The 25,732-nt window shown below is 49.6% G+C and overlaps 1 protein-coding gene and 1 long non-coding RNA gene across 8 annotated transcripts in view; one reads left to right on the top strand and one right to left on the bottom strand.

Moving 5' to 3' along the window:
* Positions 1–18,376, bottom strand: part of LOC115285784 — a 55,967-nt gene extending 37,591 nt beyond the window's left edge. For all 4 annotated transcript variants that reach the window (XR_003905696.1, XR_003905695.1, XR_003905694.1 and 1 more), the window contains exon 1: positions 18,246–18,376. This is a non-coding gene — a long non-coding RNA (uncharacterized LOC115285784). The remainder of the gene's footprint in view (positions 1–18,245) is intronic.
* The window catches only part of PAX2 (paired box 2), a 76,688-nt gene that overhangs the window by 44,707 nt on the left and 6,249 nt on the right, over positions 1–25,732 (top strand). For all 4 annotated transcript variants that reach the window (XM_029932394.1, XM_029932393.1, XM_029932391.1 and 1 more), the window contains exons 6-7: positions 12,120–12,295; positions 14,496–14,622. In XM_029932394.1, coding sequence (XP_029788254.1) covers positions 12,120–12,295; positions 14,496–14,622 — 303 coding nt within the window. The remainder of the gene's footprint in view (positions 1–12,119; positions 12,296–14,495; positions 14,623–25,732) is intronic.

Below are 25,732 nucleotides of genomic sequence, written 5' to 3' on the forward strand. Positions count from 1 at the left end.
GTCTAGGGTTTTGCTTTGGTGTGTAAATAGTGGAATATGGACAAAACTTATAGTTACTTCTGTGGGGAGCTTTGTATCAATGCGGGCCCAAGTGCCCACTGTGTTGGGATGTATGAGAGGAATGTGTAACGGGGCCTTGGGCCTCCAGGAACTTACAGTCTACTGGGGGAAGCGAGGCTATCACACATCGGACAATAAGCTATTAATGAGATGCGGAACCATGTGGCTGAGCATTCAATAGGAATCTGAGAAAGTGGCCAGCAGGGCGAGCGGGAGATGAGACTTGAGCTTGAGAGTAGCCAAGATGCAGAGAGACTGTCTCCAGAGACCCCTCCCAGGTGGAGGGGGCCGGTGGCTGTGCTGAGGGTGGTGACAAGGCAAAGACTCAGATTCCTAAAGGTTGCTTGGACTTATCTGCCGGCAGTTCTGCATGACAGGCCACAGCCCCTGCCTGGACATAGGACATAGATGGACAGTTGTCATTGTTAGCAGCACTGCCTTTATACGGAGTCTGGGTAGAGTTGAGAGAAGCACCTTGGAATTCAAATGTCTGGATGTGGGGATCTATCTCTACTCCTTGCTTGCTGTGGGGCCTTTGGCTATTTACATAATCTCTCTGAATCACAGTTTACTCATCTTTAAAATAGAGACAACAATGTCAACCCCTTAGAGTGGTGGTAAAGATCTCCTTCTGACACCCTCTTCCCTTTCTTCCATTCGTTGCACCTGATTTGCTGAGTGCCTGGAAAAACACTGGGCTGAGCCCTGGGTGGATTTTAGTTTCCTGCCCTTGAGGAAGGTTTTCCACCATCCTAGTTACCCATCTCTGAATTCATTCTTGAAGTCCCTCCTACGTGAACACTGAACTCCACAGACAGTCTAGCCAATGCCAAGATCAGTAGAACCACTGCCGCCCTCCATCGGGAAATTCTACGTCCATACGTAGCCTGAGATTATGTTCGATTTTTTTTTTTAGCAGCTCTGTCAGACTCAACATCATATTGAGCTCGTGGTCAACTAAAACCTCGAGATCTTTTTTACATCAATTGCTATCAAGCCAGGGCTACCCCATTCTGCACTTGCATAATTGATTTTTTTAACCTAAACATAGGGCATTCCATTTATCCCTGTTGGATTTCATCTTGTTGGTTTGGGCTCTTAATTTCACCTGATTAAGATCACAAGGATGTCTTCTGTAGTATCATCCTAGTAAGGTGTTGTTTACAAGATTACTGGCCTTTAAAATAAAGGAGAGAGTTAAGCGTCCAACTCTTGATGAGATGGAGCCCTGCATTGGGCTCCCTGCTGGGCGTGGAGCCTGCTTAAGGTTCTCTCTCTCCCAGTCTCTCTGCCTCTCTTTCTTTTTCTCCCTCAAAATAAAGAAATGAACTTTAAAAAATAAAATAAAGGAGAGACAATGCCCCACCAGGGGGAACTTTCCTTCTGGTTGCAATAAATGAATGCTTTAGGTACTATTGAGCCAAGCAGCCATCAACCACTTCACTTTTCTTCATCTTGTCCATAAAAGTAGGAAGGAGATTCTGTGTGAAATGTTTACATTCACAACATCCACAGCATTTCCTTAATCAATTAAAGAATGCAATTTAATTGATGAGCAGATAGAGTGTCTGCTATATATCAAACAGGGCAGGACTGATTTACAAAAGTAAATAGAATGCGATTCTTGACTGCAGGAAGCTTCTAATCGAGTTGGGAGATAAATGGGTACATCACTATACAAGCAGGATGTGATAGTGCTATGATCAAGTTATAAGGCGCTACGATGACTGATTTAAAAAAAAAGAGAGAGAGAGAGAGAGAGAGAGAGGTTGCTTCCAACCAGGGCAGTTCAGGAGGTTTGCATTTGATCTAAGCACTGAGATCTAATCAATGTGCCACAACCTCTCAGTGAGTGCAGTCAGGTTCCAGGACATCACCATGTTCCTTCCTGGTGCCCACAAGTTAGCTGTATAACAATTTCTCCTAAAGGATTTCCAGACCTTAGTAGTAAATTTATTAGCACATTTTTCACAGAAGGATACCTTTCCCCTTTTGCAGGGCAGAGTTTTGTGACCTCTCAAGGATTATCAACGAAACATTTCGGATCCTATATACTTCTCACCCCACTTCCTTGCCCCAGGGTCCTGGTGCATGAATTATCTGGATCTGGAAAGTTAAGTCAATTAAAATTGTTAGGAGTCACCTGCCAGGCCCCCTCCTGACCTGGGCAACTCCTGTTGGTCCCATTTCGAAGATTCTTTCTTTGATTCAGAAGGCTAAGGCAAGCTGAGGGTCGAGAAGTTCTGCCTTGTCTCCCCGCTTCCTTTTTTTCCCCAGTATTAGCCCCCCTTCCCAAGTACTGAGCCTAAACCTGCCTTCCTTTTTGTTCTTTCTTCAAACGTGGCTCTGAAGGCCCTTTTTTGTTGTCTCAGCTTGTTCTGAGCTTTTGTCTTCCTGACAGGTTCACGCTCCTCTCATATCCATCCCTGGTTATGGTCCCCTCCTTCCATCTGTTGTGTGTCCTTTTTAAGAGGGGAAAAAATAACTTCTGTCCGATGAGAAGTGAAATACATGCTCACTGTAAAATATTTGGAAGAGACGGTAAATTTTTAAGAAGTCACCCATAATCTCATCACTGAGAGATAACCGCTGTTAAATTTGATGTAATCTTTATAGTCTTTTTTTCCTTCTGTGCATTTATAATTTTTTATCAAAATTGGAATGATAATGTATATACAGCTTGTGTCTCGCTATTTTCACTGAACATTCTATAGGACCATTTTCACATATCATTAAATATTCTTTGAAAACATGATTTTTTAATGGCTGCATAATCTTCCACTGTTCGGTGTACATGTCCTTTTAAAATCTAGGCTCATCATATTTTAAAGCTTATCGGTGTGCAACAGCAATGATTTTCCTTAAATGTCCTTTTCTTTCAAACCCTGCCCCACTCCTTTATTTTGTCAGGTTGATTATTTGAGCTGGTAGAGGCGGAGTTCCACTTTTAGAGGATCCTGTCTTTATGGAATTATATTCCCTTGTAGAATCTCTTGCTGTGGGACCACACAGCCATTCTTCCCCTCCACATGTAGCAGTTTGCTTTCCTTAAGTTGGATTCTGTCCAATGCCTCCTCCCTTTGCTACTGTCAAGTCCAGGCATGGTTGCTTTCTCCCTAGATCCCCATCACTTCCTTTTTATTGGTTTTTGTTTCTTGGTCAGCATTAAGCAGCTCGGAATAGTGAAACTGAGAACCTCATTCCCCATCCTAACAATGACTAGCTGTGTGACATGAGAAAACTACTCAACCTTTCTGAGCCTTTTTTTTTTTGTCTCTAACAGGGGATCATATTAAATGATCTCCATAATAATTTATGGCTGTAAAATGCAATGACACAGAATCCAGAGTGGCAGTTTCCTTTGTTGCTTCTTTTTTCTTCTAAAAGGTAAACTGTGGAGCAAGGCAAGCTAAGAATTTACCAGCCTTTGCTTCTGGAATTCTGTTAGATGAATCAGCCAACATTTTTTTTAATCACCTCAGGCTCTGTGCTAGGTTTACAAAGACAAAAAAGATGGGTTTCTGCCTTCAGAGTAGTCACAGCTTAGTAGGAAAAAAAAAAGCAAAAAAATAACAATGATATCTGACTTTTGCTCAGGTCATTCATGATCTCACAGTTTGTGAGTTTGAGCGCCACATCGGACTCACTGCTGTTAATGCAGAGCCTGCTTCAGATCCTCCATCCCCCTCTCTCTCTGCCCCTCCATCACTCATGCTCTCTCTCTCAAAAACAAATAAACATTAAGAAAAATAAGTATAATATAGATTCCAAATTTGGCTTTGCCATTAACTGGCCATCGTAGATAATTTGGGGCCGGGTACCTTTCTGTCCCTCAGTTTCTCCAGATTATGAACTCAGCTACCATAGGCACATTGCCTAGGTTTGCTTCTGCCTCTTCCATCACTTGTTAGCTTCATAACCTTAGGAAAATTCTGGAACCTTTGCACATCCATTTCCTCACCTACAAAATGGAGATGATAGAAGCTTCCTGCTTAAGTCCTGGTGAAAATTAAATGAGTTAATATGCATACAGTTACTAGATGAGTGCCTAATATATAGTAAGCACTTAATGTTAGTTGCTGTTATTGTAAGGATTAAATCAGTGTATACATGTTACGCATAGTGTCTGCTACTGTAATAGAAACTGGATCGATTTCAGTTATTATTATTATTTCTACAATAGAGGTTTGGATAGATGGCTATTGGAACACAGAGAAAGAAGAAATTAATACTGCTGAGGGAGGAGCTAGCCACCGGCTGGTGTAATTTTGAGGAAATTCAATCCAGAAAACTCATGGGACTTGGACAAGGCCATGTAGCAGTGAGTGACAAAACCAGGATTGCCCATCAGATGTTACCCCCAGGCCAGAGTTATGTTAGGATCTCTAACATAATGCAGTTTAGTGTTCCTAGAGGCACACGGGTGGAAATGGGCACAGCAAGACTGAGGTTAGGCAGGCCAGGTAGTCACCCCCACTTTCCCTCCTACCATGAACTCACTGAGTGTTTAGAGGCTGAGCCTGGCCAAGAAGAGCAGGTGGTTTGCCAGGGCTAGAAGGCTAGGCAGAAGCTAGTCTTGCCCAGAGCCTAAGCTTTGAGCCATATTTCCAAGGGCTTCTTCATGCTCTGTTCTTGAGCTTGGCTTGGCCAACGCAGACCCACAGATTGTGTGGTTTAAGATCAGGAGGCAACGGGGGATGTCACCCCACATCTCCTTGGACAGTGTTCCCGCCAGCAACTCTCCAGCCTGGCCCTTGCAGCCCTTCCCAGTACATGGCAGCCCTGTTCCTGCCAATTTCTCCTTTCCTCCAAGCTTCCCCTCTTCCTTCAACTCCCCCCTTTCCCTCTCTACTCCTGGTTCCTCCCCTTCCCTCTTCACTCCCTCACACTTCTTCCCTCTCTTTCCCCCTTTCCTCTGCCCTCCCCAAGGCACGAATCCCACTCATTTCCTGGATGAAAGCAGCCCACTCCCCGCTAGTCCCTGGGAACTGGCTGCATCCGCGGCATCCGGCATCCGCTCCATCCGTAGGAGGGCCATGGGGGTGGGGCCGGGCTGCACCAGCGGGCTGCCCTGAATGACAAGCGGGGATATTGATCGCATTCTGAACTCAGCCCAGCCGATAGAAGGTAATTAATGACTCCATTTGCCTCAGTACCGAGGAGAACAATTGAGTTTGAAACTGCAACAACTGGCAGCTGGGGGTGAACCCCTCAGAGGGGGAGGCAGTTTTAGGGGAGTCAGGAAGGGGGGCAGAGTCTGCTCATCGGAACATTAGCACAGAACCCCCACCCCAACCTCAGCTAGCCCCTGCTCATCCCGTGCCCCCAGCCCCAAGAGACTGGGGCCCAATACCCACCTTCCTACTTCCTCCCTGCTTTTCTCTTTTCTTCCTGTATCACTTTTTCTGGTCATTTTCTGTCTTGGGATGAAATAAGACTTCCTTCCCCCCAGATTGCTGTCTGTCAGCTATACGATCTTGCACGTGTTTTTCACTCTCCCTCAGCTTGCTCCCTCATTTGTAAAATTGAACTCATGGTATCTCTTTGGCAAGTGGTCTGCAGAAACTGGAGATAATGTGTGTGAAGCACCTCGAGCCTGCCTAGTACAGAGTTCGTGTCCATAAATGACAGTGATGATGATCTTTGACAAAGCAGGTAACTTTGGTGGAGTAGAGAAGGCTTTGGGGTCAGACATCCCCAAGTTCAAATCCAGGATAATGTTGAACAAATAAGTTTGCCTCTCATCTGAAGAATGGGAAGAAGGAGGAGAACGTTGTAAAGTTGAGTGGATTTAATGAGTATATGTGAAAGCCCTAAGATTTCAGTTTCCCCACAGACAGGTAGACATGGTGGGTATCTGGGCTTACAAAACTGAAGTTAATATAGTTCTTTACTATACTTTAAAAGAATTCCCCTCAAAGGCCTGATTCCCACTTCTGGGGATTTGGGAGGTAGCCCTTGTTCATCCCCCCCCCCTTAATTCTGTAGACTTTGATGAGCCTTGATGCTTTCTGACCAAGGAAATGGCATTATTTCATTATGTCTCTAGTCCTCACTCCACCTAGCTTTTGGTCAGTGCACAAGAATTCCTCCTGTCCCTTGTAATGACTACTTTGAGAACTCAGGTAGCATGTCATCCCACAAGGAGAACAGAACACTTCTGTTCCTAGCCCTCCCTCATCCCTAAGACATGGTGTTCTATGGCCTCCCTCCTCTTCAAGCTGCTGACACCTCACTGGACCACACTATTCACGACTAGCCTGGTCTGAGGTCAGAGAGGTGGAAGGTAGGGCTCTGCTCCCAGGAAACCCAGAATAGATGGGGAGTGACAAGGCTAAGAGAGTGAGATCAGCTCTTCTGAGGAGTAAAGGACATTTTTAATAATGATTCTAGAAATGGTGCACACGTATTATACAAAGACTGGACACTATTGGAAAACTTAGGTGAAAAGAAAATAATTTGCTCATAGGCAGAAGGTCACCATTGTCAATCATGTCGGTGGCTCTCCTCTTCAGTCAAGATGACCTTTGGTTCTGCCGTGTCTTCATCCATGTGGGGACTGGGGCGCCACAGCTGGTGCCTGTGCTCTTGACATTGCTACCCGTTGCTGCCGCATCCACAGCTGTCCACAGAGCACCTTCCCTGTGCCGGGCTTCCTGGTGGATATGCCCTCGAGCTAGCCATTTACCCTTATTTAATCTACTCTTTGTTTACTCTGAGCCTGTTTCCTCACCCGGTGGGAGGGGAAAAAAGGGACCATAATCCCTACCTGCCTTAGAGAGTAGTTAGGAAGCCCAGATAACCTAAGGTCTATGAAAGCTTTTTGTTAACTGCTCAGCAAAAAGGAAGCAGTCAGAGGAGAAGACAATATGAGCCTTTGTTCCCCCCAAAAGAATAATATACATCAAAGTTTTAGCTCAGCGGTTTGTTTAATTTAATTAATTAATTTCTATCCTGCCTCATTTCAAAAAGGACTTGTCATGGCTTCCTCTCCTTGAGAGTGCTCGTGCTGTAGTGGACAAGACCCCCAGACTGGGCTCCAGTCCCAAGAGTCCTGCTCCCTGCTTGTGTGATCTGGGACTGGTCACCTACCCCACCTCACAGCTCGCCCCTTCTAGTTTTCCTTTCTGTAAAATGAGAATTTGGACCAAGTGTCCCCTAATCATTCTGAAATGGTCTGCGCTCAGCCAGCTGAGGGCCCACGGGCTGCGCCTTTAGTGTAGGGAGGGTGCAAGGCAGAGGAGTGAGGAGGCTAAGACCATGTCCCCAGATGGGAGTCAAGTGGTCCCCAGCTGAGCCCCTGGGTTTGGAACCTGGCCTGCAGGGTGAAATGATGTAGTGGGTAGGCCTTGGGCCAAGCAGACCTGAATTCAAATCCTGACTGTCATTTCCCAGCTGCATAGCCTTGGATAAACTACTTAATCTCTCCACCTCAGTTTTCCTCTCTTTCCCGTAGGTATCACAGTACCCCTCTCACAGGGTTGTTGAGAGGATTAAATGGCATGTAATAAGTTCTGAGAATTGTGAGCAGCTAATGGATGGTGGCTGGGTAGGGGACAGCTGGAGAGCAGGGCTGACTCCACGCGGAAGACTGACTAGTACGCAGTCCCTTCCTTGCTCTGGCAGGGTTTAAGGGGAGGTCTTTCTAAATGTATAGCAACCACATTTTCCAACCTTAATCTAAAAACATGGACTGGCAGTGGGAAAGAATATTAAAATCAGAATTGTTCCACAAATCCCAGGACATGTGGCCACCATACTCCAGCCCTCTTCTCAGAGCCCTGATAAAGGGTTGGCTTTTGTCTTCAAGATAAAGGCTGAAGGCCACCTCCTGTCATTTAGGAAAGGCCTTTCTTGGAATCAGTTGCCACCATGGGCTGATAGACCCATTTTATCCCAACCCTACTTTCTGTGATGGGGCCTTGGTATGGAATGTCCAATTTAGAGGCTGTTTCTGAGCCCCATTCTCTACCAAATTCCACTGCCTTCTTTGGACGGTAGTTCTGCAGCTCCAAGGTTAAGTTTGACTTTTGACTGGGAACACAGTGTTCTTTGTCCCTTGGCACTGTAGGTGAGCGGGGTGGTTTGCGGAGAGTGATGCTCACCAGAGTGGGGGTGAGTGGAGAAGGGGCATAAGTCTACCTTGAGATCTGCAGTGGGTCTTCCTATGTTTCTCTGATAGCTAGAGATGTGTGGGACTTGCCTGACAGGTGACTGGGTGTTCTGAAATGCCAAGCCAGTCAGATGGCCAGTCCAAAGACCTTCAGCCAGGGCTCTGGCTTTCTTTCTACCCAGGGGAAACTTGGTCATTCAATCACTCATCAAACACCTACTCTGTGCCCACCTTTGTGCCTGTTGCGAGACCAACAGAGATGTGTCAGTCATGGTCTCTTCCCACAGGGAGCTCCTGGCCTGGCACCTTGGCACAAGGGAACTGTTGCTATTGGGTTAGGAATCTTCTTGGGGAACAATGCTATCTAATTACTCACACGTTTTCCTTCCCCGCTCACTCTGAAACCTAGATCAAGACCCGCTTCTGCCTCCTCCTCTATTTTAGCCCAGCTCTGCCACAGAGCCCTGAATATCCGGGCCTGGCACTGGTGTCCTGGCATGACTCCATCCCTCTCCTTGCTGTCCCCTCTGAGAATCTGCCCTTGGGAAGTTCCACCCTGAATGCTCTCTCTGTCATCCTGAGGAGGTCCCTGGCAGCAGTCAACACTGACTGCGGTCAAGGCTTCATTTTCTCTTCCTTTTCTCTTCTCCCCTGTTCTCTTTTCATGTCCGCTCCTCTTTCTCTCCTCTCTTCTCTTTTCCCCTCCTCACCCTACTGTCCGAACTGGCCCCCACCCAGGCCCTCCCTTAGCTGGATACCCAGGTGTCTCGTTCACGTGCCCTCCCCCCACCCAGCACTTCCCTAAACTTCTGGCATGGAGACCTTCTGCCCTTTTCCCTCTCCCTCTGTCTGCCCTGTCTCTGCCTCTGGGTTTCCTCCTTCCTGAGCCTTTTCTTCATGGACCTCTGATCCCAGGCTTCTCCTCACCACCTTTCCTCACTTCCTTCCCACACTTTCTCCTTGCCTTCATCTTTCCCTTCCTTCTTCAGCTGAAGCAAGGGTGCCACCCGTCCTCTGGAGAGAGCCTGTGAGAGCTCCCTGTCCCCACCAGGGATGCCACTGCCCTCTCCCTGCCTCCTGCGCTTCCAACCTCCCAGAACTTTCTCTGTGCTCCTTCACCATTCATTATTAAAGCTACCTTTCATGTTTCCTCGTGCTCTTCCTTCTCCTCTGGGGAGTTCCTCAAGCCTCCTGCAACCTCTCTTGGGGTTCTCTGCAGGCTTTCATCACCCCACCTTGCCTCCCGATCCTCCAGCACCTTCTTTCTCTTCTCCACCCCCATGGCCTTCCTCCTCTTATTCTTCCCTTTGCCCGCCTCCCAAGGCCACCTCTCCCAGTAGCAGGCTTCCCTTTGCCTTTCCTTCCACCCTCCCCCTTCCACCACTGCCTCTGTAACCTGTCTTATCACCAGGGCCTGAGTATACAAAAAAATAAATAAATAAAAAGGTCAGTGAGTGGAGGGAGCAGCAATAACCCCTAAAACAGTACTATCAGTGGAACATGATTGATCAATTGAATTCCATAGCGGCTGAAAAATGTGGGATTAAGTAGTGTATTATACGCACAATGAGTTGAGGCATGATGTTCATTTCAAGTTCATTTCGCCGGCCTCTGCCACCAGATCAGGCAATCAATAGGGGCAGCAGATATCATATATCACCTCTCTGCGGGCTGGGGAGAGAGCACCATAATCTCTCGCAAATTTAGAGTGACAGATTTGTCAAGATCTGAAGGGCCCCTGAATAAATGAAGGAAAAGAGACTCCTCCAGCCAGTGACCTGAGGACAAAGCCTCAGTTCAGCCCCTACACACACACACACACACACACACACACACACACACACACACACAAGGTTGAGCCAAGCCACACACCGGCATATACACAAATCCACACAGAGGCATGATATGAGTCTTCCCACACATATGCATCCTCTCAGGCACACAATGTGTGAGCATATGCTCTCAGACAAATGCACACTCTCCTTCCCAGGGCCATTTGGTGACACTGCAGTAACCACACACAAAGACATTCGCTCCCTCCCCAGAAAGGTAGGAGGACTTCAGCAAGAAAGAACTAGACACAATGGAATGTGCAGAGAGCTACGAGGGGTAGAATTGGGAGACAGCACCTCCTTGAAAGAAAAGCAGGTAGAGAAGAGACGTGGGGCACGTGAGCTCATGCCCCACATGCAATCTCACACACACACACACACACACACACACACACACACACACACGTTGAGAACAGCCCTTGCTCTGTCCCTTACAAAGACACAGACATGCATTTATCAGGATTTTGTACATGTACAAATGCACATACACAGAGAATGGCCACCCCACAAAAGAAAAAAATACACATGCCACACCCTGACTCACATAAGAGAGACACACACACTGTCCAAGACAGAAAATCATTCCAGAGGTTTACACAGTGAAAAACACCACCACCAAGTTCTGTGTCCATAGGAATGTAGGGAACAGCAAAATACCATAAAAGCTGCCCCTGTCTGTCTGTCCACCTCAGGCTTGGTCCTGGTCTTCCTTTCTCTCTCTTTCTTACACACACACACACACACACACACACACACACACACACTTTCTTTGCTTTCCCAGTTCCCAGGGAATAGAGTGGAGGAAAGGCAGCAGGCCCCATTTGGGAAACAGACCCCCATTCGGCATTGGGGAGGCCAGAAGAGAGGATGGCTGCAGGTGGAGGTTAATCAATATGTAATATTTTCTATGGTCTCCTGAATGATACTGTACGGTGTTACTGTATATAATGCAATATTGATTATATAATATCATATAATCACCTATAAACTGATATATATAACAGTCCCAGAGGAATACCCTGAGGCCAACAGCATGGGCTGGCCCCAGGCCCAAGCCTCTCCAGCAGGTCTTGGGCCAAAGGAAGGCAAGGAATGGCCATATTGGGGCTGGGGACGTGCAGCTTTGAGCTGGGGGGTTCCTGGGTAGAGGTTCAGAGAGAGACCGAGAGCAGGCACTCGGCTCACTGTGTGCTCTGAAAACTCTAACCGACCTGATGCAAGGGTGTAGGGATGGGGAGGCAAACGTAGAAGAAAGCCTGGGCAGGGCAGGACATGGACAGAATTGGCCTGCAGCCCCAAGAACTGGCACACTTGTGGCACCACCATGGCCTTTTTTTCACTGAGTGAATCTCAGCTCCCTGTGGGACCCACAGGAGGAACTGAAGGGTGGAGGAGCTGGCCTCTGGTGTCGGCCCAGTCAGAGTCCGGGTCAGGGACAGAGGCTGAGGCAGGCGGCCTGGGCACAAGAGCATCCACAAGGACCCTGTCTTTAGTCTCTGCCCAAGGCAGTGTTTCACTGCTCACAGGCCAGTGCTGTCCTCCTGCGCTGGTCCGAGTCCTGGCCCAATAAAAGCAGAATGCCTCAGCTTGACTTTCAAAATCCCTCCTCCCTCGGCGGTGAAGTTAATTACTTCACCCAGTCTCCATGTTACACTCAGCCTCGGAGATTTGATGATTTTCCACCCTTGCCGTCAGTGGAACTGAAATTCATCTCAGAGCTGAGTTCAATTCTCCACAGGCTCGGTAATGCTGGTCTGAGACACCAAGCTCCTCCCTCAGGCTGGCCCAAGCCTGGGGACAGAAGGGGCTCAGGGGAGACATCCCCTAAGGAAACAATTCCTAGGAGCTTCCTGGCTCTACCTCTGCCCAGTTCTTCCTGCACTCCTGCCCCGACACTGGGACAACTTCCCTTTCTCTTCCCAGGTCCTTCAGAGGCTCTGGCTTCCTTGGCCAGATCTTGGAGGCATGGCCAGCCCCTGAGTCAGCTGTTCCAGCCTAGAAGCTGGGAGTAAGGGGTCCCAGGAGGGTTACAGGGCTCTGGGGGCTGAGCCCCCTGGGCCCACTGTACCTCTGCTGGCCTGTGCTGATGCCTCCAGTGTCTGTGTCTCCTGCAGATGTGTCCGAGGGCTCAGTCCCCAATGGAGACTCCCAGAGTGGTGTGGACAGTTTGCGGAAGCACTTGCGAGCTGACACCTTCACCCAGCAGCAGCTGGAAGCTTTGGACCGGGTCTTTGAGCGTCCTTCCTACCCTGACGTCTTCCAGGCATCGGAGCACATCAAATCAGAACAGGTGAGGAAGGAGTTTTCCGCTTGCAGAAGCGCAAAGGGACAGGGCATAACAAGGCCTCTGGACAGTGTGCGTCCCCAGCATCGCGTGTGCTATGTGTGTGTGCACCACGTGTGTGCTTTGTGAACACATTCACACAAGGACACAATGGTCGAGTTAAGAGAAACCATTCTGGTATGGGGCAGTTAGAAATTACGAGCTTTGGGTGCTAGAATGGTCTTGGATAAGTCTTGCCCCCTTTCAGAGCCTCAGTTTCCCCATCTGTAGAATGAAGGACTTGGGTAAGGTCTAACAGGTCCCTTCCAGTCCTGCCGTTCCATGAGTCTGGCATAGAATACTCGGGAAATGTCCCCCTCCTCCTGCCATGTCCCTTGCCTGAATGGCTCAAGGCTCTTACAGAAAGTTTGTGCAAGCCTGGGATGCTCTTCTCGCCTGGCATCAGGAGGAGAGACCTCTGTACATGCCTCCTACTCCCCAATCCAGCTGTCCAGTGTGACCCCAAGTGGGCCAACAGCTCTCAGACCCAGTACTTCCTCCAGAGGCAGAACAGCCCAGCGTGGGATGCAGCCCACAACGCACCGGCACAGTGTACAACACAGACGCACGTCTCTGACTCTTCCCATTTGCCCATGTCCATGTGTTCACCCACCACCACGGGGCCCTGCTCACAGTACTCAAAGCACAGCCCAGTGAGCGAGAAGGGACGCCTTCTCCCAGACCACAGCTCAGCATACCTCCTGCCCCTGCCTCCACCCACACATCCACATGGGCCCCCAATGCACGCACTGAAAGATACAAGTGCACACCCATTCCTCCTACACCTACGGCCCAGGCCAGGCCTACAACCACAGCCCGACACGGCCAGCTGGGCGTGCACGCGCACACACATACTGGCACACCCACGCGGCCCTGCATGGCTCACTTCCACCCTAGGACTCCAGCGGCTCCCAGCCACTCGCCTTTCTCTCCGCCCGTCCTTTTATCCCATAAGCTGTTTGTCTTCATAAAACAAAAATCAAAATTCTTTTTAAGGTGCCTTGAGCCATAAACCAACAAAGGAGGAGCCGGCCGAGGCGGGCGGCTCGGTGCACCCTCCACGAGTCCCCGGCTGTATTACAATGAATAACCTTTATTTACTTTCATTAGACTATTAAACACCAGCACAGTCATTTTTCCCCCTGAAACTCGGAGCAGGGCCCATAAAGCAAATCCGAAGCCTAATTGAGTTCATTTTAATTTCTCTCCGATCACAGCGAATTACTCTGGTGATAAATCAGGGGGCAGCTTCACCCCCAGTAGAAGGCCTAATTTGCAGCTAATTACAAAACTGATTTCTACAGGAAGATCAATACGAGAAGGAATTGGAAATGACGAGGCAATCCCGTCCAGCCAGGGAGGGGAGGGGGCCCTCTGGGGGGGCCAGGAAGCGGAAGGCAAAAAAACGGACCCGAAAGAGCAGAAAATCAGTTTTAATTTAACGTAATATTAATCAGAGCAACTTTTCCTGCTTTGTGCAGGCTCCTGGTCTGCCCAGCTCTGGGGTCTGGCTTAGCGGTGGCTGCAATAAAAAGGCAATTACCCCAGTGTTTCGGGCAGGACACCCTTTCAGAGTCAATGACTGGCCCACTCCCACCCTTCTGTTAGCCATGTGGACTCTCCCCCTCCCCAATTTCATACCCCAGTGCACAGGCAGAGAGCAAGGGGCCCGTGGGGCTGTCTTTGTTTGTTTTTTAAAAAGGGGGCGCCAGCACCCGAGCAGCCAGTCCAGCAGTGCCAAGCCAGAGGCCCTGCTAGGCCCTTCCCCCAGCCCCTGCCTCCGCCATCATGTCATGGTTCGCCCCTCCTCCCCAAGACTCCAGGGGAGGGGGGACATGAAAACACCCCTTGCCTCTTGGCAGGAGGAACCCAACTGCTACACTCGGCCCTTGGGGCTTCTTAGAAGATGCTTTGGCAGTTGAAAGGGTGCTGGGGTAACCACCAACAGTGTTCACCTCCAGCTACACCGAGTCAGGTCGGCCCCCACCCACAGGAAAGCTCCATCATCCGCTGAGCCCGCCCCTCCCTCTGTCCCCTCCCTCTGCCGGGCCATCTCCTTCTACCCCATCTGGGAAGGCTCCCTGTTCCTCCTCCCCATCTGCACACTGAGCCCTTTCTCTGAGTGTGCGCATCAATAGAGAGCTGTCGCTTTTCTCTCTTCTCCCAGGGGAATGAGTACTCCCTCCCAGCCCTGACCCCTGGGCTTGATGAAGTCAAGTCGAGTCTATCTGCATCCACCAACCCCGAGCTGGGCAGCAACGTGTCAGGCACGCAGACATACCCCGTTGTGACTGGTAAGGAGGCTTCTGGGAGGGTGGGGGCACTGCTTTCAGTGGGGGCACCTCAGCCCGTGCCATCTGGGGCCCAGTGGGACAAGTGGGCCCCCTGCCATGACATCTGCAGAGAGAGCGAGCCTCCAAAAACCAGGGTGCTTCGTGAGCAGATGTGTGCAGATGTGAGGAGAAACAATTGTGGTCAGGGGCTCTGCCTGGAAAGATCGGAGCTAGGAGGGGCTGCTGCTGGTCCCTCCTGGCCATCCTCTTGCCTCTCTCTTTGCCTCTTCTCTTGCCTCTGCCAAGGTGCCCAGAGTTGTTAGCTTCTTGCTAGGACATGCGCAGACGAACACAGAGGCCTGGCTGGGGAGAATGGAGCATGAGGCCCAGTGTCCGCCTCCACACTCCCGTGTCTCCCAGCGTGCCTTTGTCGCCCCTGGGAAGCCTGCGTGGCTGTGTGGCTTTGGACTTCATGGGTTTGGCGCCCAGCTCTGTGGTTACAGATGAGCGTGATCCTTCCAGAGAAATCACAGAGACTGAGGTTTGATTTCAAGGAGGATCAGGCCTGTCACACAGTCAAATGCAGGGGGAGAGAGAGGACATTTGTCCAGCTGCTCCCATGGGTGCGGAGCAGCAGAGGCAGTGAAGGCTGGGGTGTGGCGCCGTGAAGGGCCAGCTGATGCCACTCTAGGCCACGGAGCCGCAGGCTGCGAAAGGCGCCTGGCACTGCAGAAGGGTTTCCGGGCCAGGGAAGTGCCCAAGTGGGAGAAACACACATTGAGGTGTTATTAAAATTCACCTAATTATTCTGGAGACACTAAAGCCAATGTGCCGTTTGTTCCTTGGGAGACAGAATGATTGAGAAGGGTCTCAGTGGGGATTGGGAGACACTGAGGCGTTACCTGCCGAGCAAGGCGGGTGGAGGTGGCCCAGGGACCTGGCAAGCCAGCGTCACAGCCAGTGGCAGAGACAGGGAGCAGGCCGAGTTTTGACTTGGAGCCCATGTGAGCAGGGCTCAGGCCTGAGATGGGCAGTGAGTGGCCACGCAGCCTCCAGCTGGGGGCTGGGGAGAGGCCTGGTATTAGCTCTAGAAGGTTCTCCTCCAGAGGTGCCCTTGTACAATCGTTTCTGGCCCGGACAGGGTTGAGCTCTTTGGCTAGGCAATCAGAGACTGCGTTCTGGAAGTGTCAGAGCACTGGATGGGGCTTTGGGGAATGACAGGTGGGTGGGTCAGGACACAGCCTCTTATCACCTGGCCCTCGACATGAGCCCTCCTAGGCCAATGTGGAAGCTCTCTGAGCTGCTGGGGGTTCTGACCTGAGGCAGAGAGATGGTGCAGGCCTGGCCACCTTTCTGATCTGAGTCTCAGCGACCACTTCCTGAAGGTGGCCCACCCCAGGCAGCTGACAAAAGAGAGCCCAGGAGACTTTTCTCTAATCTCAGCTGTGCCTCTCTGTGCCCTGGGCCACAGTCCAGAAGGCAGAGGGCTCCCTGGGGTGGAGAGATGGATCTTCGGGTAGGGTTCTTGCTGCAGGAGAACTCGGGCTGGTGCAGAGAAGTGCCTTCACCTTGAGCATCCCCCGCCCCCCCCCCCCATGGCCCTGGAACGGTCCCAGCTCAGCCTGGGAACATCTCCGGCTGATCCATCTGGATCCAAGTGTGAGAAAAGTTCATTTCAGACCCAGCTTGACATTCCCAGGTGGCAAGTTAGCACTAACATCTCAATCTGTATGCGACATTTCAATCAAGCGAGGAGTAACAAAAGCAGAACCATTAACATTCGGAGCTGTTCACCAGTGGTAATGACGGGAAACTCGCTCAGAAACTGGAAATTACCAAAAAGAGAGAAGTGTGTGGAGAGGTGGGGGAGGGGATGGGGGAGAAAGTGGGGGGCAGGGAATGATTTTTCTAGACTTAGGCCAAGATCCAATGTTTGGATTAATGGGGCCATTACCAGAGAAAGGGCTGCAGATTATCCTCATTCTTAAAATGTTTTTGCTGGCAATTAAACGGCTGCAGTTATTGATCTTTGTTGATTTTATGTCCTCCTAATTTGCATAATCTATTAAAGATGAATGATTCATGATGTGTTTATTATGGGGGACAAACAGAATTTGCTGGAGGTACTGTCAAGGTGAGAAACGGGGCAGTGCCCCTAGACGGCATGGGCCCGCTCAGGAGCCGGGCCAGCATGGTGGCCTTCAGGCTAGGACTTTGTGAGTAGCAGTGAGCAGTGATGCAAGGAGAGCAAACACAAGAGAGGTGGACTTGGGCTGGGTTCTTCTAGAAGGATCCTGACATCTGTGACAGCTTCAAACACAGCTGGGATACAGGAGAGGTTTTGGGTGTATTTGTAGAAATTCCCCTTGGAGATTCTTAAAAGGCTTATTTGGTTGGAGAACATGAAGGGCTTTGGTGGAGAAAGAAAAAGGGAGGTTCTTTCTGGCCAGGTGTGTGCTAAAAGGGAGGGAGCCGGGAGGTCATGGGGCCCACAGTCTGGCTTGGGCGTGCTAAAGTGTTCGAGGAACCCTCTTCATTCCCCCATGCCTCAGGCACCCAGCTGGTCTTCCTTGGGGGACGGGCAGCTGAGACTATAAAACCTTCAGGGATGAGCCCCAAAGAAGCCGGCCCAGCCATGCCCTAGCCCAACCTGAAGAGCCAACCTTATTGATATTCCTGCCACCTCCTGGCACTGGAGGCTGATTTCAAACTTCACCAGCCACTTGATACAGCTGTTCCACAAGGTCAGGACTGAGAGGAGAGAGGAGCCTGGGCTATTGTGTGGAGAGGAGAGTGGGGCCCAGTGGGCCAGGACACAGCTAATCACATTGCAGGCAAGGGTGGCTGCCAACGGGCTGGGGCTGGGCCTGATAGCCTCCCCGCCCCACCTTCCATCATGGAACCGAGGAGAGAGACCGATTTTTCTGGGTAGTGTTTGCAAGTTCTGCCGAGATTTTAATTTCACTGCATCACAACTCAGCAAGCTGCCAAGTCAAGCTGGTTATTTAAATTTATCACCCACTTTCCCTTCCGCCGCTGGGCTGCTCTAGCTCAGTGGCGTCTCTTCTCTCCAGCCCACTGCTCTAGGCTGCTGGTCTGGAACAGAGCCGAGTCTCTCCGAAGTGATAAGGAAAAGGGACCAGCTAGATGAAAGAGTAGGTTGGGGGCACTCTGGCCCCAGGCTTCCTCAGGTTGGCTGGCTATGGCTGGTACCTTCTAGCAACTTCTTCCCCTTCCAGAGGACTCCATAGGGGGCTGCCATTGACCCCTCAGGAGTCCCAGGGACCTCTGGGTCGAGACTTCACTGAGGACTCTGGCTCTAACTGTGTGCCAGTGCCTTCAAATCTCCCATCACTGGTAGGAAAGAGCCCTTCTTCTCCCAAGACCCCCACCTCAGCCTCTCCCTTCCGGTGCCTGTCCAGGTCTCCAGCCATGGAGGAGCAGGAGGGGACACTGGCAGCAATGCTGGTCTGAGAGAAGATGAGTATTAGTTTCAGGATTCCCCAAGTCCCTTGGAGATGTGCCTGAGCATTTAGAGAGTCCCTTGGCCTGGTGAAAGTCCACCCTGAAGGGGAGAGCAGGTTCCCTACCCCAGAGGCCAAACAGAGCAAGTCAGGGATAGTGCGGCGACTCTCCATGCTTACCCTGGCATCCCAGGAATCCAGCAGTCTCCGAACTTGATGCACCAAGCGGGCTTCGCTGGCCTCTAGTGAGCCTCAGCACCAAGCAGCAGGAGAACTGCATGCAGGTGTGATCCTTGCCGCCCTCCTTTTAGTCCCAGGGAGGTAATGGAGGAATGAGACCAATGTCCAGAAACCAGGCAGGCTACACTCACCGAAACACAGCTGGATAATATGTAACAACAAGAATTGTTAATACACAACCAAATCTCACTCTTTGGCACCAGAAGTCGAGGGAAACTCAAAGCCAGAGCAGTATGTGAGAGACTGATGGTATCACACTGGAGGCAGACCCTCACTAGGAGACGCCAGGGGGTTGTAACACATCAGACAGGAGCCATGACCTTGGGTCCAAAAGAAGCAGGAAGCTAGAACTGAGTTTTGTCCTGCATAAAGCCAGGGACAGAGCAGGACAACACTATCCGTGAAGGGGAAACACACAAATGTATCCCAGTGGTGTAGGGAAGCAAGCGAGGGAGAAAATGGCCTCCATGGAAAATGGAACCCTCAAGCCGGACCCTGGTTCAGAGTCCAAATTTATACCTGAGAGTGTGGCAGGGACTCCTAGCCAATAGTTGACATAAAAATGTGTCTAGAATAGTGACCCACTTGGAAACCCCAGCAGGGACAAGGGCAAATCTCCTCTGAGAGGCATGCCCCAACCTCAGGCACATGGGACTCCACCACTGAAGGTAAACTCACTCCAAAAAAACTACACACTTCATGTGAATACAAACTATTGTGAGGGAGAGGTAGAAGCAATAAAAAGGATGATTAATATCCCCAAGAACTGGAAATAGTAGAATAGTCCAAAAGCAACTATAAAAGAAACCTGTTTCATAGTCTTAAAAAGATAAAAGGAAAGTATCAGTTTTGTATTTATCACAGATCTAGATATCACACCCCTTTCCCCACCACTGCCCAGCCAATCATCAGGTAATAAAAATCAAAAAGGACAAAGAATAAAGAACATATCCATAGCTCATTGTGTTGAGGTCCGGGAGCCATGGAAAGAGCTGAGCCTCAGGCAGTCCTGGAAGTAGAGCCTGTCGCCTCTTCTCCAAACTCCCAGATCATAAGATCAGCAGAAGAGCTTCCCTTTTCTTTGGAAAAATGTCTCTAAACTTTGGACAAGCTAGGGACGAGCAAAATACATTCCTCCTCAGTGAGAAAAAGAGCCTGTAGCTCCCCTACCCTGGGCAGACAGCAGTGGGGAGAGAAGGGGGTTTTATTCAAGAGTTTGGGAGAAACTTTTCTTGATGCCTTAAGACTGCAGCTCTGAAGGAATCTATAGTTAAGACCCAGGAGAAGATGTGGATGCTCCCCAAGGTCAGGAAGAGGGAGCAGAAGATTCTCCTGGGAGCTGGTAAATTTGAGCAGAGGTGGGGGAGGTCAATAAGGCAAAGTTTAAAGCTGAAAAGCAGGGCTGACCTCCCCCAGGTCCTGGAGGTCTATGAGGACAGTGCAGGCTTAGCTTCTGAGAAAGGGTTGTGAGGTCCCAGGAGCTCAGACCCCTTGCCCACATGTAGGATGGTCAGCAAAGTGGCTTTATAGCTGATAGAAGTGTGGACCCTGGGAAATCCTCCTCCTCCTACTTGGGGAGCCCTGAGGACCTCCAGAAACTGCCTCTTTCCTGTAGTTAACAACCCCCTTCCAATGCAACTGCACTTCCCTCCATAAAACAAACAGCTTAGCTCTTGGCCAGCCCCTCCGGGGGAGGAGAGGGCAATAAAGGCTGAGAAATGTTTCTAAAGGAGGCTGGGAGTCTCCTAGTCTTGTCTGTCAGCTCAAAGACCCTGATTAGCTAGAGGAATTTAGGGCACAGACATCAGAGTCCCTCTCCAACCTTGAAAGAAGGAGGCTAGGGCAACTCCTGGCATACAGCAAGTCAGACAGAGCCCTTTGCTGAGGAGGCCAAACCAAGCCAGAGGGCTTCCACACAGCACCCTTGAGCTCTGGACTCTTCATTTAGTCTGAGAAGGCCCAACAGTATGAAGCTAGCCTCTTCCAAACATCCCTGAGGCCTCCAGCTACATCCCCAAGGACCTCCAAGCCCTAGACCTCAGCTCTGATTTAATTACGGGGGCATTTCCATAGCAATGAGACATTGACAGATAATGCCGGTGCCCTGGGCCTGCAGCTTAGGGAGTCATTGGATCAGGGTTCTTCTTCCTTTTTTATCCAGTTCACCTCTAAAGGGAAAGGATATTGAAAAGAAGGGGCATTCATCCACTCTAGGACTGAGAGAGTCAGATCAAATTGGAGCAGAATAAAAGCTGTATTACTCCAATTGCCACCCTAAATCCATGTCCATGTCTATGCCTACCAGCCATCCCAGTGGTGGCGGGCGCCCATCCCAACAGGGTTCCTTGGACAGAAGCACACGGGGCTGCTAATGGAGCTGCAGAGGAGAGGAGGGTCATGGGAAATATGAAGACAGTATGAAAGGCTTCAGGGTATTTTAACCAAGATGCAGTACTATGGTCATCTAAGCTGAGCTCACATTTGGCCCATTACCTTGGCCCTTCCTCTTGACTTCTCCCCTTCATCCTTTCTTCCATCCAAGAGCCCCGAAGGCTGAGTGCCCCAGATGGACTGTGCTTCGTCCTCCACAGGAAGAGCTCACTGACCCATGCAGAGATCAAGGAGAGGGGCCAGTTTTCATATGGATCAAAATAGTTTTGAGAAACCAATGATCTTTATCCCAAGTGCATATGGTAGCCAACTCAGGCGAACAAAGAGTTGCCTAACAGAAAGCACTGGGCACTATTTTCATGATTAGCTAGGTTAGGGACAACCTCTCAGCTATTGTAGATGTTTAGAGATGCACGGGTGTCCCAAAGGACAATTCCCCAAAAGGGGGAATCCCCTGGCACTGAGCTGGTTTATTTCATTCTTTGACACTTTCTAAGGAGAAAAATTTGGCTAAGTAGAAGGAAAATCAGTCAACTTAATCTTTTCTGAAAAACCAGAAATCCTACCTAGTGGTGCTTTGATGAATGTTACAGGTATATGTTGGGACTGAGGGCTCAGAAATGTCCTGGTGGCCTCAGAGCCACCTAGGTAAGACCTGAAAGCCTGTTTCCCCCAGAGAGCCAGCAATCCCCCAAGGTGATTGAAACCCCCGCATCTCACACACACGCGCGCACACACACACACACACACACACACACACACACACCCTCCTTGCCCAGGGTGATCAGAAGCTTTCCTTCCCCCACTAGTAGCCTCAGGACAAACAAGCCAGTACTTTTTCAACCCTCAGCTTTGGGAGGTAAGCCCTGCCACTATTGTTACTTCTGAGACGGCTTTTGCTCCCTTCAGCCTGGAATCCTCTCCTCTCCCCCTCCCCCGTGGCAGCCAGCCTGCCAGGCAGGGAGGGAGGAAGTCTGCGGGCTGCTCCAAGAGCAGCCTAATGCTCCAGCAGCTTAAGTGGCCGTTTTCCTTGGGATTAGGGTTTCACTTACACAGAGCGCCTGAAAAACGCTGCGCTTTCGGAAGGATTAGAGCTGACAATTCAGTGGTCTCAGAGAACAAAATAAAGCCGGAGAGGAACTGGGAGACCTGGAGTATCGGGAGACTGTGCAAACAGGCTTAACCTCTGCCCACCCAGCACGAGGGTCTCTCGTGCTCTGAGCCCATCAGTGAGCCTGCGCCCGCCTCTGGGGGGTGCAGGGTGGATGGGGGCGCAGGCCCCTGCCCAACTCCAGTCTCCGCTTGTGATTTGCGAAAAAAGCCAGAGAAGGCAGCTTGGGGAAGTGAGGGAGGAGACAGCTGGGATGTCTTCCCCTTTCTTTGAGCCTCATTTTCCTTCTCTGTAAGATAAGGGGGTTGGACTAGGTGATAGCCAGACTCCCTTTCAGGCCTTTGAAAAGGTGATTCTCCCCAACACTCCCTAGCCTTATCCCAGGATCCTGAGGCTGCGGCTCCATCCATGGTCCAGCTGAGTTAAAGGGACGCCACCTCTTGGGGGGCCCTAGGCCAGCAAGCTACCATGCCTCAGATGAGGGGAATGTGCTGGATGGAGAAGGGGTGGGGACAGCATGGCTGGTTGCATCCAGCTGGTTGGCTGTCCGGCTGCAGAACCCCCTGAGCCCACATAGATCTGGGCAGCGTCCCTGCCGAGGACACTGCAGGGACTAAAGGTCCAGCTGTCAGTGGGAAGCAGGATCAGCTAGGAGAGCAGCCACCTGAGCTGCGGGCACAGCCCCCTCTGCTGGAACCCAGAGCAGGCCAGGCTCAGGATGAAGAGCTCTGGGGCCGGCACGGTGCCTGGGGCTGGCGGCCGTCTCACAGGCCCCTCTGTCCTCAAAGAGACACCTTTGGGAGGACTGGGAAACCTTGGAAATAAGAAATGACATGAAATATGCGGAAAACTCCTTAAAAGGCAGCTTTTGCTGATTTGGAATGTGTGACGTTAGCATATTATTTAAACGTGGATTGGTCATAAAGTGGTTATAATTGGTATACCCATGTAAATGTGCAGTATATTTAGGCAGTAATTACAAATTTAATAACTGTGTATTCTTGGAAGTATTATAAATGCTTGTGTCAAACGGAGGCACAGATTGCCAACCTCGGAGCAATCTAATGTCTTCATCTTCCCTACCTTATGAGAAGCAGACAAAACTTGAGACGAGGACAGTAAAACAAGAGTTATGTTTTCTGGCCTTAGGGTCCTCCACAGTGTCAAGCGGATAGCATAAGTGCTCATTTTCAGAGAACGATGCTGAGGAAAAGCACCCCGACACTCACCGAATGGAACTTTTGCTGTATAAATCTGTGTCTAATAAGTCTGGTGGTCTGAGTCATCACTGAACCAGAGTGCCTCTGCCGCTTTGGCAGCTGCCTTCTTATTGTTCCCTGGGTCTTCGGAATGCTGACGTTTCCCATACCGGAGATAAGACTCTGCCCCTTCACATATTATCCTGCTGTTCTCTGTAGGGTCTTGTCTATCAGTACGATTGAAGCACTCTCAAACAAATCAGTGTCCTTCTTATGCCAAAGAATGGAGGTTCTTTAGGTGTATTATAAATAGTGTGTATTAACCTTTGAGTCATGACTTTTTTTAATTTTTATTTTTTATGTTTTTTATGTTTGAGAGACAGAGAGAGACAGTGCAAGCAGGGGAGGGTCAGAGAGAGAGGGAGATACAGAATCCGAAGCAGGCTCCAGGCTCTGAGCGAGCTGTCAGCACAGAGCCCGACACGGGGCTCGAACCCACGAACCATGACCTGAGCCGAAGCCAGACACTTAACTGACTGAGCCACTCAGGCACCCCGAGTTATGACTACTTTTAAGAATATGATAAGGGCCATCTAGATATTATATATGTGTACTTATAACATCTGATGTATGGCTTTACATAGACTCTGTGAAGCACATCTGTGGAGTTCTGCAGATCAGTGAACTCCAGTTTAAAACCCTTGCTGTAGAAAATGGAAGAACCTGAACCATACAAGAAACAAGGAGCAACAAGATGTTGTTTTCGGAAGAATTCATTTAGAATAATCCCAGGTTACTTTCCTGGACCAAATACCTATTTTATGGGTCTGCAATATTCAAGAATGTCATTCTAGAATCAGTTCCTATATGTACTGCTTATTCTGTCATCCAGATTCAACTGTCTACTCTCTGTGAAATCTTGAAAGTAATACTTCGCCCCCTCTGAGTTTCAGTTTTTCATCTAATACAATGGGGATTGCAGACAGATCAACATCATTGGTTGTATGAGGATTAAGAGAGAGAAGACATAGAAAATATTTAGGATGGTGCCCAGCTATAATCGGTGTTCAATGAATGGTAGTGAGTCTAGATCAAGTAGAAACACAAGTCTGCCCTTGAATTTTAGAGCTGAACAGATAGCATAAGTTATCTGGTGACTGAAATTTTCCAATTTCTTAATAAAGTCATTCACTTTGCTTTTCTCTGTACTTGTAAGAGGAACTGCACTTAGTTTCTCCAAAACAGTTGATTTGATCTGGCCCATTTGGTAAGGAATGTCTGACAGAAGTGCACTCTCTGATTCAGATGTAGCGATTGCTGTAGAAATTGGCTGTAGACTCTTCGGGGACTTCTGCAGTTGAACTGAGAAGACATCGTCATCAAGTACAGTGCTGCTAACACTTCTGGGTACTTTAAGATTCTCCACGACTACTGTTTCTTAAAGACCCTCTTTGTTTTTTAGAAAACTCTCCAAGGAGATTAATACTCCACCCCATGGAGTTTTACTACAGACTTTTGGTGTCAGTATTTTATTCTTTATGTCCTGTTTTTCTTGCCTCATCTTAATGACAACAGTGACAGTATGCGATTTTGCTTGTTGGATGACTTCTTTTCCTTTCCTTTGGCTCTTTGGGGAATTATCTGGCATCGTGTTATCATTAAAAGGCAGTGTGGTAGAGACATAGCTTCGAACTCTGGCTCTCTCATTTACTAGCTCTGGACCCATTAGGAAGTCTTTATGCCTCTCCGCGCCTCCATTTTCTCAACTTTGAAACAAGAATGTTAGATCGTCTTGAAGGCTCTTCCATCTTTAAAACTTTGTCGTCTCAGGAAGCAAGGATCCAACACGAAACGCCCATTCCCCTAGTAATATGTGGGGTTTTATCCATCTGTGCTTCCTGGCACTGTTGTCCTATTATTGCTGGTACCGTGGGTGAGCAAAACACTCTGGCCCCTCCTTAATTTCTGTTGGGTAGCACATACTTTCTAAGCGATGTCTTTTGCCACGTGGCTGTTTTCTCTTCTTTCTGTGTTTTTCCTCATTTGTTTTCAGGGCTTGGTTGAGCAGTCCCTCTCTGCTCCCATTTGTCCTTCTGTCTGCAATGCGCTGTTGATTCTTTCTTGCACATATTCCATTACCCATTCATATCTCTCGCGAAGAGAGGCTTGCTCAAAGAATGCTGCTGGGCAAATGGTATGATGGTCTTAGTAATTTGAAAACTTCCTGCAGTATGTGTTTTGCATTATTGACAACGGGGTTCCAGAAAAATATATGGCTCTGGCAAGAGTTTGGTCAATTTTTTCCTCCTCTTCTGGTGTCACCTGTGTACTAATGAAGCCATTGAGCATGCTTTGTATACAGCGGCTTGCACCTCTATTGGCTCAGGGGTCCTGCTGGGCACCTCCTCAGGGTGATGCGGATGTGTCAGAATCCGCAGCGGCAGTAGCCTCACAGCTACATGCAGAACTCCAGGAAGCGTGGAGTGGGGCGGGGGGGGGGGGGCGGGAACCTCTTCTCTCACATTTTAAAAATGTCTGCAGAGCACTTCCTGGATTCAGTTTTTCAACTAGAATTTGGAAAGGTGTCTTTCAGTGAACAAGTCTGTGGGTGACTTCCAGAATGCAGAGGTTTCTGTATGCCAGAAGTTAGCCTGACTGTTCTGCAAGAGAAGAAGCCAGTGGAAATAAATCTTGCAAGAGGTGTAACCCCAAGTTAGCTGGAGACA

The sequence above is a fragment of the Suricata suricatta genome, chromosome 2 (genome assembly GCF_006229205.1).
Source record: "Suricata suricatta isolate VVHF042 chromosome 2, meerkat_22Aug2017_6uvM2_HiC, whole genome shotgun sequence".
Taxonomy (NCBI): domain Eukaryota; kingdom Metazoa; phylum Chordata; class Mammalia; order Carnivora; family Herpestidae; genus Suricata; species Suricata suricatta.